Below are 15,789 nucleotides of genomic sequence, written 5' to 3' on the forward strand. Positions count from 1 at the left end.
GTGAATGATCACACCATTGTGATTATCTGGGTCATTAAGATCGTTTTTGTATAGTTGCTCTGTGTATTCTTGCCACCTCTTAATATCTTCTGCTTCTGTTAGGCCCATGCTGTCTCTGTCCTTTATTGTATAGTTTTATCATTTCAAGTATATAGTTTAAGTTTTGATTAATGTATGTACTTGGGAACCACCATTCAAACCAAGGTGTAGAACATTTCCATCAGAGCAAAAAAGTTCCTTCATTCCCATTTGCTCTTAGTCTCTCTCCATCCCAGGTAATCACTGATCTGCTTTCTGACACTATAGATTTTCCCTGTTAAATTACATGTATATGGAATTATACTATGTGCAGTCTTTTGTGTTATAAAAGTACCTATTTTTAGGAATTTAATCATTTTATTAAATATATAATGCTGATATGCAGGTGACACAACCTTGTATATCTCAGATATGCAGATGACACCAGCCTTATGGCAGAAAGTAAATAAGAATTAAAGAACCTGTTGATGAAAGTGAAAGATGAGAGTGAAAAAGTTGGCTTAAAGCTCAACATTCAAGAAATGAAGATCATGGCATCCAGTCCCGTCACTTCATGGCAAATAGATGGGGACACAATGGAAACAGTGACAGACTTTATTTTGGGGGGCTCCAAAATGACTGCAGATGGTGACTGCAGCCATGAAATTAAAAGACGCTTCCTCCTTGGAAGCAAATCTATCACCAACCTAGACAGCATATTAAAAAGCAGAGACATTGCTGACAAAGGTCTGTATAGTTCAAAGCTATGGTTTTTCCAGCAGTCGTGTTTGGATGTGAGAGTTTGGACCATAAAGAAAGCTGAGTGCTGAAGAATTGATGCTTTTGAAATGTGTTGTTGGAGAAGACTCTTGAGAGTCCCTTGGACCGCAAGGAGATCCAACCAGTTTCTTCGTAAAGGGAATCAGTCTTGAATATTCATTGGAAGGACTGATGCTGAAGCTGAAACTCCAATACTTTGGCCACCTGATGGGAAGAACTGACTCACTGGAAAAAGACCTGATGCTAGGAAAGATTGAAGGCAGGAGGAGAAGGGAATGACAGAGGATGAGATGGTTGGATGGCATCACCAACTCGATGGACATGGGTCTGAGGAAGCTCCAGGAGTTGATGATGGACAGGGAAGCCTGGTGTGCTGCAGTCCATGGGGTTGCAGAGAGTCAGACATGACTAAACAACTGAGCTGAACTGACTCATTTTATTGTTGAATAGTTTGCTACTATATGAATAAGCCACAACCTTTTCTCTCTCTACTTGCTGATTGACATTAAGGTTATTTCCAGGTTTTGGCTATTTTGAATAAAACTGCTTTGGACATTTGTGTCCAGTTGTTTGTGTGGACATATATTTTATATTTTCATTTCTCTTGGTGTAGAATTCTGGGTCATAGGGTTTTTGCATGTTTAACTTTATAAATAATAGCCAGTTTTCCAAATTGTTCCATTTTTTACCTTCAGCAGCAATGTGTCACAGTTCAAATTATTTCTTGTCCTATAACATTTGGAGGTTGGCTAATTAAAAACTTTGGTTCATATTCATTAAGTAGAAATCATGTTATATGCACACTTTTATGGCAGTTGTGAAAATTGATTAGTTAGTTGATTATGAAAGTTATGGCAGTTGATTTAGTTCTAAAAGTTTACTAGTGATAGCTAATATGTTATCCTTTACATCTCCTTTGTGCCAAGTACCGTGTTAATGAGTTTATTTTTTCATAGATTATAATCCCTAGTCCTTAAAATGGTTCCAGAGAACAGAATGTGTTATCTTTATTTAGTGGATAGAAATACTGGACTAGTAAATTTAGGCTTAAGATTTTGATTCTGAATTTGATTCTAAAACCTGAGATTTCTTTACTTAATTTTATTTTAGTATTTTGGTCTTTTCTTTTATAGAGGACAGTTAGAATGAGTATGATTTCAGCTATCATGGTTCTTTGTGTTGGAGTCTCCAAACTGAACTGAGAAAGGTCTAAAAAGAACTAAAAGACGTTGCCCCAGGGAAAAATAAAGGATTTGAAACGTTTTCTGTGTGTGTGTGTATGTATGTATGTATGTGTGTGTGTCTCTTTCTGTATGTGTCTGTAGGAAAGAGCATGCATACTTAACTTTTCTGAGAGGAGATGTTAAATATCTAATTAGATGACACTTTCGTATGTATTATCTGAATTGTGGATAAGAGGAGAAAATGGCAAAGCTGTGGAATTACTAGAGAGGAAAGACAGGTAGTGGTGAATAACAGTAATTGAGTCAAGAAGCTTCTTTTTATCTTCAATCATCTTAGCTGCCCTCAGAATGATCTTGTTTCACTATGTAGGAATCAGCCTATAGGCATTTATTTTTTAATATATTCCTAGATGATTACTGATTATTTATTTGTATGTGAGTTTTATCAGTGTTAGGTTAATTTTAGATCAGAATTTTAATAAGAAAATTGGTCAGTTATTTCCCAAATAGACAAGTTTTGTGGAACAGTCCATTTTGCAGATTTTCTTTATTTAAAAAAATAATTGTTTAAATTTGGATCCTTTTAATTTCATTTTTTTCCTTTTCCACCCTCTCTGCAGACATTTCAACCTTCGAATGAAGAGGGATACTTCCCTTTTCAGTGAGGAGTTTAGGGTGGAAACATCAAATGCAGTACTGGATTATGATACTTCTCATATTTACACTGGACATATTTATGGTAAGTTGAGCCTTAAAAGAACTCTGATTTTTTTCTACACAAGGAAATTCATGTTGTTTGAAGTGTAGGCAAATATTTCAGAAAGATGGTATAAATCCTGGGCAGATTTGACTGTATCATGAAGAACAGTGGTCTTTGAAGGATGAAGTAATTCTTGGATCAATTTTTACATATGTTTAGTATCGAATTATGTAGTATCTGGCTTTTATTTTATTTTTATTGACAGCAGACATAGTGTATTTATTTTTTTATTTTTATTTTGGTTTTTTTTTTTGTAATAAATTTTATTTATTTTTTTAATTTAATTTTTTTTTTAACTTTACAATATTGTATTAGTTTTGCCAAATATCGAAATGAATCCGCCACAGGTATACCTGTGTTCCCCATCCTGAACCCTCCTCCCTCCTCCCTCCCCATACCCTCCCTCTGGGTTGTCCCAGTGCACCAGCCCCAAGCATCCAGTATCGTGAACCTGGACGTGTCTGGCTTTTAAAAGGTATGAAGTTTTGATTCTCTCATTACTTCCAAACTGCTACATATTTTTAGAAATTTTAATGATTTATATAATTTTTCTGATTTTCCAAGAAAGAAATTAACAGTAACTTAACTGTGTTTTATAAGAGAAGAAGTCTACAATGAAACTGTAAAATGATCTTAACAGCCAAAAATAATGTGCAAAGTCTTTCATAGGAAAGTCCTCTGAAGGCCTTCTGTCCTCAGAATCTATTTGCTTTTTGTTCACAATTCTAACAACTTTCTCTTACTACACCAGATTTAAAAAGATATTAGGGAGATGAGGGCACAGTTACTAGTTCAATGGAAAACTACATTTATCAGCTTAGTAATGAAGGAAGAACAGAACAATTTATGGAAGTTGTAAAAAAGCTAAAAAATCAATGTCTTTTGGGGGAATTATGGACAAAATATCATGGAATTATAACTCTGTACGTTAGTAAATACTCAAGATGATCCTCATTATTAAGAATTATTAAAGTTAACTGAAAGTTAAATTTCATTTCTACACAGTAGAGAGATTTTCCCTCAAATCTTAACTTGAAAAATTAAACACTTTGAGAAAGGTTTCTTTCTTTTTTTTTTTTTATAAGGGTAAATGAGGTTTTTTTGTACTTAAAATTTCTCATTTGTAGATTGGGCACAGTTAATAACTTTAAAGGTTTTTTTACTGTTATAATTGTGTAATAGAAAAGTAAAGTGTTTTTCCATTGATCAAGATTTCTAATGTTACAGTTTTTTAAATTATTTTCTTGATAGTTTATCTTGCTGGATAAGTAACTTAGTAGTCCCCCCCCCTCCGCCCACCACCTTTATTTTGCTAGGTGATAGTTGAGAAGCATATGACAAAATGAGTTTATAGATAAACATCGTATCATTTCAAATGCAAATGTCTTGGACTCAGCTTCAGTCTATGATTGAAGTCAACTAATTAGTGCTAATCTACAGCTTAGAAATTGGGGGGGGAAAAAAACCCTGATGTTGAGAATTTTTTTTTTTTTTAGTTGTGTTTGTGTATATTCATAATAACTTTTAATTGTTAGTATCTGAGAAAGTTATAATACATTATGGTGAATAAAAGAGAAAGCCATACAAAGTCAGAAAATAAAAGCTAGACCTCAGCTTTTAGTAAGAAAATTTTAAATGGTAAATTAAACTTTATAGATCCCTCCTACTTCCCACCTCTTATCATTTGATGTTTTGTGACTGTATTAAAAACCAAAACTACTTTCTTTTTTATTATTTTCTTTCCCTAAAGAAGTATCATTGATGAGACACTCACAAACTTCCAGTATCTTAAAAAGAATTAGTGGTATACTTCTAAAATATTTAACACTCTTCTATTTTGAAAATGTATTTCTAAAACCCAGTTATGCTAAGGAAGCCAAGACGCATGCAGAATACATTAAGTGGGAAAGGACTTTTTTTTTAATGACAATTAGAGCAGAAATTCAAAATATACTTTAATGTCTTTATTTTGAAAGTATGTTTTTTATACTTGTAGTTTAAACAAAGAGCTGTTAAATGTATGAATTTTAACAAAGAGCTGCTTGTCTCTTTCAGAGTTTATTTAGCAGCCATTTATTCGATGACTATTGCATACATGCCAGGCTCAGAGCTAGGTGCTGGGAATTTGATTGTTGGCAAGACAGATGTTCCATATTTCATTGTTTATATATATGTATAAAATATATATTTACTAAGTTCTAGTTGTTCACATTTAGGTTGATATATTTCATGTGAAAATTAATTTCTCTGGTAAATTTGTATTTAGGTTTTTTTCAATACATAAGAATGGCTTTTTAAAGGAGAATAAACTTAACATTCATGTGCAATTTGAGTTTGTTAAGAGTTTGTTGCTTTCATTAATAGGTGAAGAAGGAAGTTTTAGCCATGGGTCTGTTATTGATGGAAGATTTGAAGGATTCATTCAGACTCATGGTGGCACATTTTATGTTGAACCAGCAGAGAGATATATTAAAGACCGAACTCTGCCATTTCACTCTGTCATTTATCATGAAGATGATATTAGTAAGTACTTAATTTTGCAAAAGCATATAAATAGTTGAAACTATGTGGAGACAAATGAAATCTGAGCTGTTTTCTTTCCTAAGCTATTAATCAGGATAGAAAATAGGTTCACAACCAAAATCTCAATTAAATGATAGATTTATATAGTGAGACAATATCATTGTCAGTCTGTGCCTCTACTTTGTTGACATGATACAACCAATTGTATTTGAACTATGAGTCAACCAACTCTGATTGAACTGGAAATTCTATATTCTGATGTTATCTAGTCATTTAATGCTGTAACACCTGTATGCGTGTGCGTGTGTATGGCCTACCGAAGCACCATCTTCTTATGTAAATTTCAGTGTGGATATTTGCATAACATTTAAAGAATTAGATGTTTTTGTAATTTCTAAGCCTTTTGAATATTTTTGAGATCTTGAAATGATAACTTGACTTCCACTGGGTAAGACTTCAGATTTATTGTTACAGATTTTATTCTTGACCATAGTCTTTATATGATAGTAATTTGTTGGTAGAGTTCTTTTTCTGTGTTTTAAGAGAGTAGAAAATGTATTTAGACTTGACTTTTTCATTCTAATATTGTCTGTATAACCATAATCATTAAATCATAAGAATGCTGAAATGAAATGACCCAGAAATACATTCCTCTAATTCACATGCCTCTGGAATACTCATATTTTATTTTTGACTGTAATAAGACTAGTATCTCAGTTTTTGCCTGTTTCCCTTATTTGTCAGATTCCAAGCTTCATTTTCCTTTATGCATATAGAAATTTGTTGTCAGTAATTTTGTTCTCACCCCTGGTAATGTACGGGAAAGTCTTAATCATGTTGACTTTTTGCTCTATCAGCTTTGACAGTTTCTATACTGAAGTCTGTCATCTCTAATGCTCGATTACTATAGAAATTAAGCACAATTGCTCTAGATGGAACATATTCATGGTTTTACTACTACCTGATAAATCATAAATTTGTTGTTAATGCTGCTTATCCACTTTTTTGCTCATCCCTATTTGATTTCTGTTCCAATTTCCCTTCTTGATATTTCAGATTCTCCTTAAACTCCAGTCTTCAGTCTTCCTTCACAAGCTGGAGTATGGATTCCTTTACCTTCCTTTTTTTTTGCCAAAAGGATCATCATCTACGTGATTTATATGATACTTTGTAATTCCTTAGTAATTTAATTGTTTTGCAGGTTTACTTCCTCTGTCAGGGTATGTAAGTTCTTCAGCTATACTTTCTGTTTTTTTTTTTTTTTTCCTCCTTTAACATTTCACATGTCGTTTATATCTGGAGCACTTTTCTTCACTGATACTTAATAAAGTCCTGCAACATTTTCCCTAGAAAGTTTTCTCAAAATCAAACAAGACCTTTGGGGAAATAAAGGAGAGGGAGAGAGTGATTGACACATTTTGAATTCATGGTTTCCTTCTTATCATATTGTAATCAAGCAGTTCTTTGCCTTCTGTTTCCTGTAAGTATACTCTACCGTGTTTGTTTTGCCTTTTGTGTGTGTACTGCTTGTATGTAGCTTAAGCATGTCCTACTCTTTTTTCAGAATTCTGTTTCTTCTTCATCATATAATTGCATTTTTTCCACTTTGCATCTTTTAGTAATTTTCAGATATCTCCCTTTATTTCAACCTTTCTTTTCCCCCAAAGGTTATGAGTCAGCTTGGAGAATTGGTGGCAGTGGATGCAACTTAGTGTTCAGTTCCTTTTGGCATTTAACTTTACCATTGATTTCAGTGCTTAATTCTTAATTGTCTTAGTAAATACATATCATGGTAAGGCGATCTTTTCACATTCTGGTTATTATTATATACCAGTAGTGGTATTAGAGCTTAAAAATAGTAATATTTAGAGTGATTTTGTTTGTAACTTTCTCTGGTAAATAGAAATGTTGTGATGTGAAGATGACAATATGGGAAGCATTGCCTTAAACAGAATTTTTAATGCTTGCAGATTTAAACTGTTACTTTCAAAAAACTACTTGAAAATCTGTCAAGTTAGCTATGAAAGGAAAGCATACACTTGTTAACTTTTTAGTTAAATAGTTGCTCTAAGTCTAGATTCTAGACCAAGGTCGATAGACTGTAAAAGGTTCAGATATTAAATATTTTGTCTTTATTGGCCATGTTAGTTCTATTCCAATGAATTCTGCCATTGTAGTATGAAAGCAGAGTAGAAAATATGTGAATGAATGAGAATGACTGTGTTCCAATAAAACTTTAGTTATTGACACTTAAATTTGAATTTCATGAAATTTTACATGACACAAAATATTATTCTTTTAATTTTTCCCCACCGTTTGGAAATGTAAACTCCATCTTTAGCTTTCATGCCAAACAAAAGAGCTCATTTATCTAGTAGGCTTTTGTTTGCCTACCCCTGTTCTAGAGGATGGCTAGATAAATTTACTTTTTCTTTAAGTTAAAATATAGTTGACATACAGCATTATATTAGCTTTAGGTATACAACATAATGATTTGATATTTAAATATATTATGAAATGATCACCATGATAAGCTAGTAACATCGGTCACTATACACAATTATTACAGTATTATTGACTATATTCTCTATGCTATGTATTACTTCCTTATGACTTCCTTATTTTATGACTGGACGTTTGAGCCTCTTAATCTCCTTGATCTATTCACCCAGTCTCCTATTCCTCTTCCCTCTGACAACCACTAGCTTGTTCTCTGTGTCTATGAGTCTGTTTTTGTTTTGTTTTTTTTCATTCATTTGTTTTGTTTTTTTTTTTAGTTTCCATGTGTAAGTGAAATCACATGATATTTGTCTAGATTAAATTTACTTTTACTTGGCCCTTTAACCTCTCAGTGTAGAATACCTAAGGTTCTAATAGTAGTAGAAGTACAAGTAGTTACTATTCTTTAATGTATACCCAGCACCATATGAAGTTCTTTGCCTGCTTTATTTTAAATCTTCACAATAACCCGATGAGGTATATAGGCACACATGTTATCTCTACTTTACAGATGAGGAAACCGAGCATAGAAAATTTTATGTTGCTTGATTGTGGATGTTGTGTTCTTATCCCTGTGTCTTCTGCTTCATTCTTGTAAATGAAGCTGTAAATTCTCACTGTCCTTATTCCAAGGATTTCTGGGTCTTTTCTGAAATCTGTAAGCCTCCTTGAAATCACATATTTGCATTTATTGCTGTTTAGAGCCAAATTCAGAGAAGGTGATGGCACCCTACTCCAGTACTCTTGCCTAGAAAATCCCATGGACAGAGGAGCCTGGTGGGCTGCAGTCCATGGGGTCGCTAAGAGTCGGACATGACTGAGCGACTTGACTTTCACTTTTCATTTTCATGCATTGGAGAAGGAAATGGCAACCCACTCCAGTGTTCTTGCCTGGAGAATCCCAGGGACGGGGGAGCCTGGTGGGCTGCCGTCTATGGGGTCATACAGAGTCGGACACGACTGAAGTGACTTAGCAGCAGCAGCAGCAGAGCCAAACTCTTTCCTTAACGTATTTAGCAGTGGATGTTTTATTTCACAACTAATTAAAAGGGAGACCATGTCCCTTTATTATTTAATAATAATGTTATTTTCATATAATTTACTTAAGAGCCAGTAGTTTATTTTTACGACTAAAGTGCTATGTGATTGTATAGGTCATTGTCTATAGGCTTGAGTGAATTTGGTGTCCTTATATGTGTTACTTTCAGCAGAAGCAAATTACAGGGGAGGCATGCCAGCTTTGGATAGGAATCCTGACGAGAATTTGGCTACCTTCCTCTTAACACTGTTCTTGCAGCTCTAGGCCTGAATGTATGAAACTACCATGGAATATAATACTGCTGTTCTGGAGAACCTTAGGGAATGGCTTCTGAGGCCATTCCTGTATATAGGAACACTGAGCCAGTTTTCAGTGAAAGTACTTAATAACTTGTAGATGCTTTGATATAATTTACTTAAGTGCCAATAATTTGACATGAAGGTGATAACTACATATAGTTACCAGCTTAAAATTAGCACTTGTTCAATTCTGTGCTTAGGTGGTTAAAAAGCACTCTTCTAGGACATAGAAGTGTGAACAGTTATGACAGGGTAAGAATACAATTTAGTTCTCTACCTCTTGGATCAGTTTATTTCAAAGAAACTGGAAAAAACATTGTCCCATAAACTATACTATCAGATCAGATCAGATCAGTCGCTCAGTTGTGTCTGACTCATTGTGACCCCATGAATCGCAGCACGCCAGGCCTCCCTGTCCATCACCAACTCCCAGAGTTCACTCAGACTCACGTCCATCGAGTCAGTGATGCCATCCAGCCATCTCATCTTCTGTCGTCCCCTTCTCCTCCTGCCCCCAATCCCTCCCAGCATCAGAGTCTTTTCCAATGAGTCAACTCTTCACATGAGGTGGCCAAAGTACTGGAGTTTCAGCTTTAGCATCAGTCCTTCCAAAGAACACCCAGGACTGATCTCCTTCAGAATGAACTGGTTGGATCTCCTTGCAGTCCAAGGGACTCTCAAGAGTCTTCTCCAACACCACAGTTCAAAAGCATCAATACTATACCATAAACTATACTGCTAATCTTAATATGAATACTTTTAGGAATGTCTGTATAATTGCTTGGAATTATTTTAAATAATGGTAAATAGTGGATCTTTGTACCCTTTCATGTACTACCTTTCTGGGAGGCAAAGGTCTAAGTAATTTTTCCATGCTGTACTTATAAAGAACTATTTTGCCTCTGAATTAAAGGTATTTTAAGTAAATATTTGACACTGCAGAGTAAGAGTCAAATTCTTTCACTTCAGATTATTGTCATTTGGGTGGAATAGAGAAGCCCAGAGAGCCTGCATTTGCTGTGCCTCATATAGAAGCAGGATGCTTTTACTCTCAGCCTGTGTGCTAGCTGGAACTGTACTAGTAGCTTCATTATCTTGGGTTTCAATGAGAAGACTCCTTATTTCGTGTTCTGAATAATTGAGACTGATAAATTTTACTTAGTCATTTCAAGATGAATGGCTCCTTCACGTAGAAGTCTCTATTTGTGAAACGTAAGGATACTGGTTTTAATTAACCTTAAAAAAGCAATTTGTTCCATACTGTGCTTTGGAAGTTGTGGACATAAATGAGTTTTCTCATAGGCATTAAGACTTTCAACTCTTTTTGTGTTACTGTTAGTGAGAAGAAGGGACAAGGACTAGAAGAAAAAGAGGGAAGGAAGAATTGAATTGGAAAGTATTGATAATGACTAGCATTTTTCAAATCTGACATTATATATTGATTGATTGTGTTCATCTAGAGGTCACAGAAAATTCTGAGGATTTATCTTGAAATGTTTCTGTCTGTGCTTAAGGTCCAATCTGGAGCTTAGAAATATGCTTATGTGTATTGAAGTTGTGACAGACAGTGGTAGACACTTAGAAAGATTAAGGAATGAAGTGTTCTGATTGATAATTCAGTTGTAGAGTGGCTCAACTGTGATTGGAAGTGCCCATGACTTCAGAACTTCCATAGTGTATACAGGTTTATTGTCAGTCTATAAACTTGTTTTACTTAGCATTGATCTTAAATATTTAGTTTTATTAAGCACAGTGATAATATTTGAAACAAATATAAAAACTTAGAGGCATTGTTGACTCTTTTTGTGTTTTTCCTGAGTTAATCTCTATGGAAATATAATTTCTTCAAAAAATCCACAGGCACAAATGAAGAAAAGTTGAGAAGGCTGTGAGAAATGATAGCTTTTTGAAAAATATTTAATTAGAAATGTGAGATATTTAATCAGGAACACATTTAAGGGGTTTGATTCTCTTTGCAGAATTTGGAGAAAATAAGCCCAGCACTTTCATATTATTCAATCAGTTTATTTTATGTATGTAAATAAGATTCAAGTTAAAGACTTTTTAAATCAAGACATTTTATGATTGGTTAGCATGTATATTTGTATATATATTTATTTAAAAACATAAATAGAAAATATGTTAGCCACATAATGATCATTTCAGAAACATGGATTATTTAAAAATAAAAAAGCTCTTATATTATAAAACAGTTTTAAAACTCACCTTAGAAAGTAAAATTATATTTGGAAATTTTGTTCTTTTTCTTCTGAGAAATATTACGTCATGATTTTGTTTTGCAGTGTTTTGTTATAGTTTTACAAAAAGATTGAATAAAAAATTTAATTCATTGTACACCTGAATATTACGTTAAGGATGCAGTTTGAATATGTTCTCACTATACTGTTAAGTTACAGGTTTTGAGAGTTTGGAAAAAGTTTGTAGATATTTGATAGTAAGAAGAATAAAAGTTTTAAATTAAGACTTCATAACCATGTGTGTTTAAAAAATCAGGATTTTCTTTTGGGGGACATTGTTTCTTCTTCATACCTCAATCGGCAAGCTGTTCATGAAAAAGAGTTTTTTGGAATAGACTGGAAGATTGGTGTATTGATAGTTCTGAATTTAATGGAATTCTGTAATTTTAGTACTGTTGCAAAAGGCATGAGAATTACTTCTAAACTCTTAAGTTTGAAGATGATGGAAACTGAAGTCTGTGTGCATGTAGGCGCATGCTCCGGAGAAGGCGATGGCACCCGACTCCAGTACTCTTGCCTGGAAAATCCCATGGACGGAGGAGCCTGGTAGGCTGCAGTCCATGGGGTTGCGAAGAGTCAGACACGACTGAACGACTTGACTTTCACTTTTCATTTTCATGCATTGGAGAAGGAAATGGCAACCCACTCCAGTGTTCTTGCCTGGAGAATCCCAGGGACGGGGGAGCCTGGTGGGCTGCTGTCTATGGGGTCGCACAGAGTCGGACACGACTGAAGTGACTTAGCAGTAACGGCACTAGGTGCATGCTCAGGTGTGTTTAATCCTTTGTGACCCTGTGGACTGTAGCCCACCAGGCTCCTCTGTTCATGGAATTTTCCAGGCAAGAATATTGGAGTAGGTTGCCATTTCCTTCTCCAGGGGTTCTTCCCAACCCAGGGATCAAACCCACATCTCTTGCGTCTCCTGCATTGGCAGGTGGGTTCTTTACCACTGTGTCACCTTGGAAGCCCAAAACTGAAGCCTAAAGAGTCTTATTAAACAGCTTGGGCAAGATATTTTCATGGCAAGGATCCATGTATCCTGACTTCCTCCAGTACATTATTAGTTACATTGTAAGTTAGGAGAGACTTGTTTAAAGGGGCTAAAGTCAAAGGACTTTGACAGTAAAGACAATTATTGTGAGGATTAAAAAGATTTCAAAAGCAGAGACATTACTTTGCCAACAAAGGTCCATCTAGTCAAGGCTATGGTTTTTCCATTAGTCATGTATGGATGTGAGAGTTGGACTGTGAAGAAAACTGAGTGCTGAAGAATTGATGCTTTTGAACTGTGGTGTTGGAGAAGACTCTTGAGAGTCTCTTGGACTGCAAGGAGATCCAACCAGTCCATTCTGAAGGAGATCAGCCCTGGGATTTCTTTGGAAGGAATGATGCTAAAGCTGAAGCTCCAGTACTTTGGCCACCTCATGCGAAGAGTTGACTTATTGGAAAAGACTCTGATGCTGGGAGGGATTGAGGGCAGGAGGAGAAGGGGATGACAGAGGGTGAGATGGCTGGATGGCGTCACCGACTCGATGGACGTGAGTTTGAGTGAACTCCAGGAGTTGGTAATGGGCAGGGAGGCCTGGTGTACTGCAGTTCATGGGGTCACAAAGAGTCGGACATGACTGAGTGACTGAACTGAACTGAAGGCTTTATTTTTGGTATCATTGATTTTGCAGAATTGTGGCTATGTTTGCTACTGGAAAATAGAGTAAATTTACATTTCAGGTTCAACTTTTATGAGTGATGATTTATAGAAAAACTAATTGAAGTATCATTAAAAGTGTGTATATGTTTATATTTCACATCTCTTCTAGCACAATTCAGTGCTTGATGTTTATGTTTAGTGACCTTGTAAGTGTGTCTAAAGACATTGGTCTAAGACTTGGGCCCTGTAAAGAACTTCTTTACATTGTGATATCATATTCATTATAAAATGTAAAAATTCTGTTCATGGTTTATAAATTTGGAGATTAGATATCTTGGTAAGCAATCTTGTATCTTATATTTATATTCAAATATTAGACTAGGAATTCATTAATGTGGATTTTACTGCTTTCAGCAACTGTAGAGTCTTGGATTTTGTTGGGGAAGAAAAAAATTTCCCTGTGCTCTGTTTATGTTCTTCTAGCTGATGTAAGAATTTTAAAAGAAGAAGAAGAATATCAAATTTAATTATGTACATACAAGGTCTTCATCAGGAAAATGAGACCCCAGAACAACTTAGGCAGTTGAGATTTATATGGCATTTCAGAGGTGAAGAGGCTAAGGGTTTGGTACTTAAAAGGGGAGCAAAAAAAATTACAGGAAGATGGGAGAGCAAATGTTAGGTAAACAGGTGTTTGCTGTGCCACGCAGGGACAGTGGGATCCAGAGAGGACTTTGATCTCTAGGCCCTGCTGAGTTCCTCCTGCCATACCTACTCCATATATTCTGTAGATCTCTGTGTTGATAGTGCTCTTCCTAGACCAGGCCCTTTATCTAAATTCTTTCAGGCCATTAAAGGGGAGGTAAAAAGAAAGACTTCTTGAGTATTCCTCTTTCTTAAAAATAATTGGTCTAAAATAATCTGTATGCCAAAGAAAGACATTTTGTAGTATGTTGTAAAACAAATGAACAGGAAATTACCAAGTGATACAGTATTAATAACTAAGTACAGATTTTCTTCAAATTTCACAAAATTTTATGCCAGTGTCCATTATTTGTTTTCATACTTTCTTCAAGACTCTGCATGGTATTTAATTGCATTGATTGGCTTCAGTTGCATGCAACAGATTCTGGTAAATTCTCTTTTCATTTTTATTCTATAAAAATGCCATACGAACCAGCAATACCATTGCTGGGCATACACACTGAGGAAATCAGAATTGAAAGAGACACGTGTACCTCTGTTCATCGCAGCCCTGTTTATAATAGCCAGGATATGGAAGCAACCTAGATGTCCAGCAGCAGACGAATGGATAAGAAAGCTGTGGTACATATATACAATGGTATTACTCAGCCATTAAAAAGAATACATTTGAATCAGTTCTAATGAGGTGGATGAAACTGGAGCCTATTATACAGACTGAAGTAAGCCAGAAAGAAAAACACCAATACAGTATACTAATGCATATATATGGAATTTAGAAAGATGGAATGATAACCCTTTATGGGAGACAACAAAAGAGACACAGATGTGTAGAACAGTCTTTTGGACTCTATGGGAGAGGGAGAGGGTGGGATGATTTGGGAGAATGGCATTGAAACATGTATAATATCATATAAGAAACGAATCACCAGTCCAGGTTCGATGAGGATACAGTATTCTTGGGGCTGGTGCATTGGGGTGACCCAGAGGGATGGTACGGGGAGGGAGGCGGGAGGGGGGGTTCAAGATGGGGAACACGTGTACTCCCGTGGCGGATTCATGTCAATGTATGGCAAAACCAATACAATATTGTAAGGTAATTAGCCTCCAATTAAAATAAATAAATTTATATTAGGATAAAAAAGACAAAAACAAGTATTTTCTAATTTTTCTTGTTATGGCTTCTTAAATACACCCATCATTTAATAGTAGAAATTTAATTTTCAAATACATGGGATTTTGTTTAAAGTATCTTGAATATTAATTTCTCATTTTGCTACTAATTTCTCATTTAGATGCTTTCATCTCTGTAGTCACCCTCTGTGTTTTTTTCAGTCTAACTTTATTGAGGCTTTTGATGGCCAAGTTGAAGTGCTTTCTTCGTAAATGTCACATGCACTTGAAAATATGTGGGTTATTTTCATATCTTTTGATACTGATTTATAACATAATTCCATAGTGATAAGAGAAAGACTGTGTATGATTTCAATACCTTTAGACCATGAAATTTTTGCACCTTGTTTTATGTCCCTCTGTATGTTCCAGTGTCTCCTAGTTTAAAATTAATGGGAACTTGAATATAATTTGTATCCTACTGTTGTGTGAAAATTGTATAAATCTTAATTACATTGAATCGGTTGACAGAGCTTTTCAGGTTTACTATATCCTTCTACTTCTCTATATTCATTCTTTTAATTTTTTAGAGTTTGGTATTGAAATTCCAAATGAAAATCTTAGTTTCTGCACTTAAAAAATAATTGTAATATATAGTGAAACTATATGTAACTTTGTTCTGTATTTTCCAAGTCTCCTATAAATATGTTATCATACTTTCATAACTTAAGCAAATAAAAATTAAAGCTAAAAAATACCAATGAAAGACATTTTTGGGTGTCAAATTTTGCTCCCTTACAGAATCATAGATTTAAAGATGACCTTGTAGATCAACAGTTACAATTGTTTTTGAGTTTAATTCATTTACTTTAAATCACAGAAGTTAGTGAGAGACGTGGGAGAAAGCACACAAGTCACTGCATTAGAGCACCGAGGCATGGCACGTGTGTGAGAAGGCAGTTTGAG

At 34.9% G+C, this 15,789-nt stretch overlaps 1 protein-coding gene across 3 annotated transcripts in view; it reads left to right on the forward strand.

Annotated features, from left to right (window-relative positions):
• ADAM10 (ADAM metallopeptidase domain 10) overlaps positions 1 to 15,789 on the forward strand; it is a 143,529-nt gene that overhangs the window by 61,141 nt on the left and 66,599 nt on the right. For all 3 annotated transcript variants that reach the window (XM_070797490.1, XM_070797491.1, XM_070797492.1), the window contains exons 3-4: positions 2,603 to 2,721; positions 5,107 to 5,265. In XM_070797490.1, the coding sequence (XP_070653591.1) occupies positions 2,603 to 2,721; positions 5,107 to 5,265 (278 nt within the window). The remainder of the gene's footprint in view (positions 1 to 2,602; positions 2,722 to 5,106; positions 5,266 to 15,789) is intronic.

Source organism: Bos indicus, chromosome 10, assembly GCF_029378745.1.
Source record: "Bos indicus isolate NIAB-ARS_2022 breed Sahiwal x Tharparkar chromosome 10, NIAB-ARS_B.indTharparkar_mat_pri_1.0, whole genome shotgun sequence".
NCBI classification, from domain to species: Eukaryota; Metazoa; Chordata; class Mammalia; order Artiodactyla; family Bovidae; genus Bos; species Bos indicus.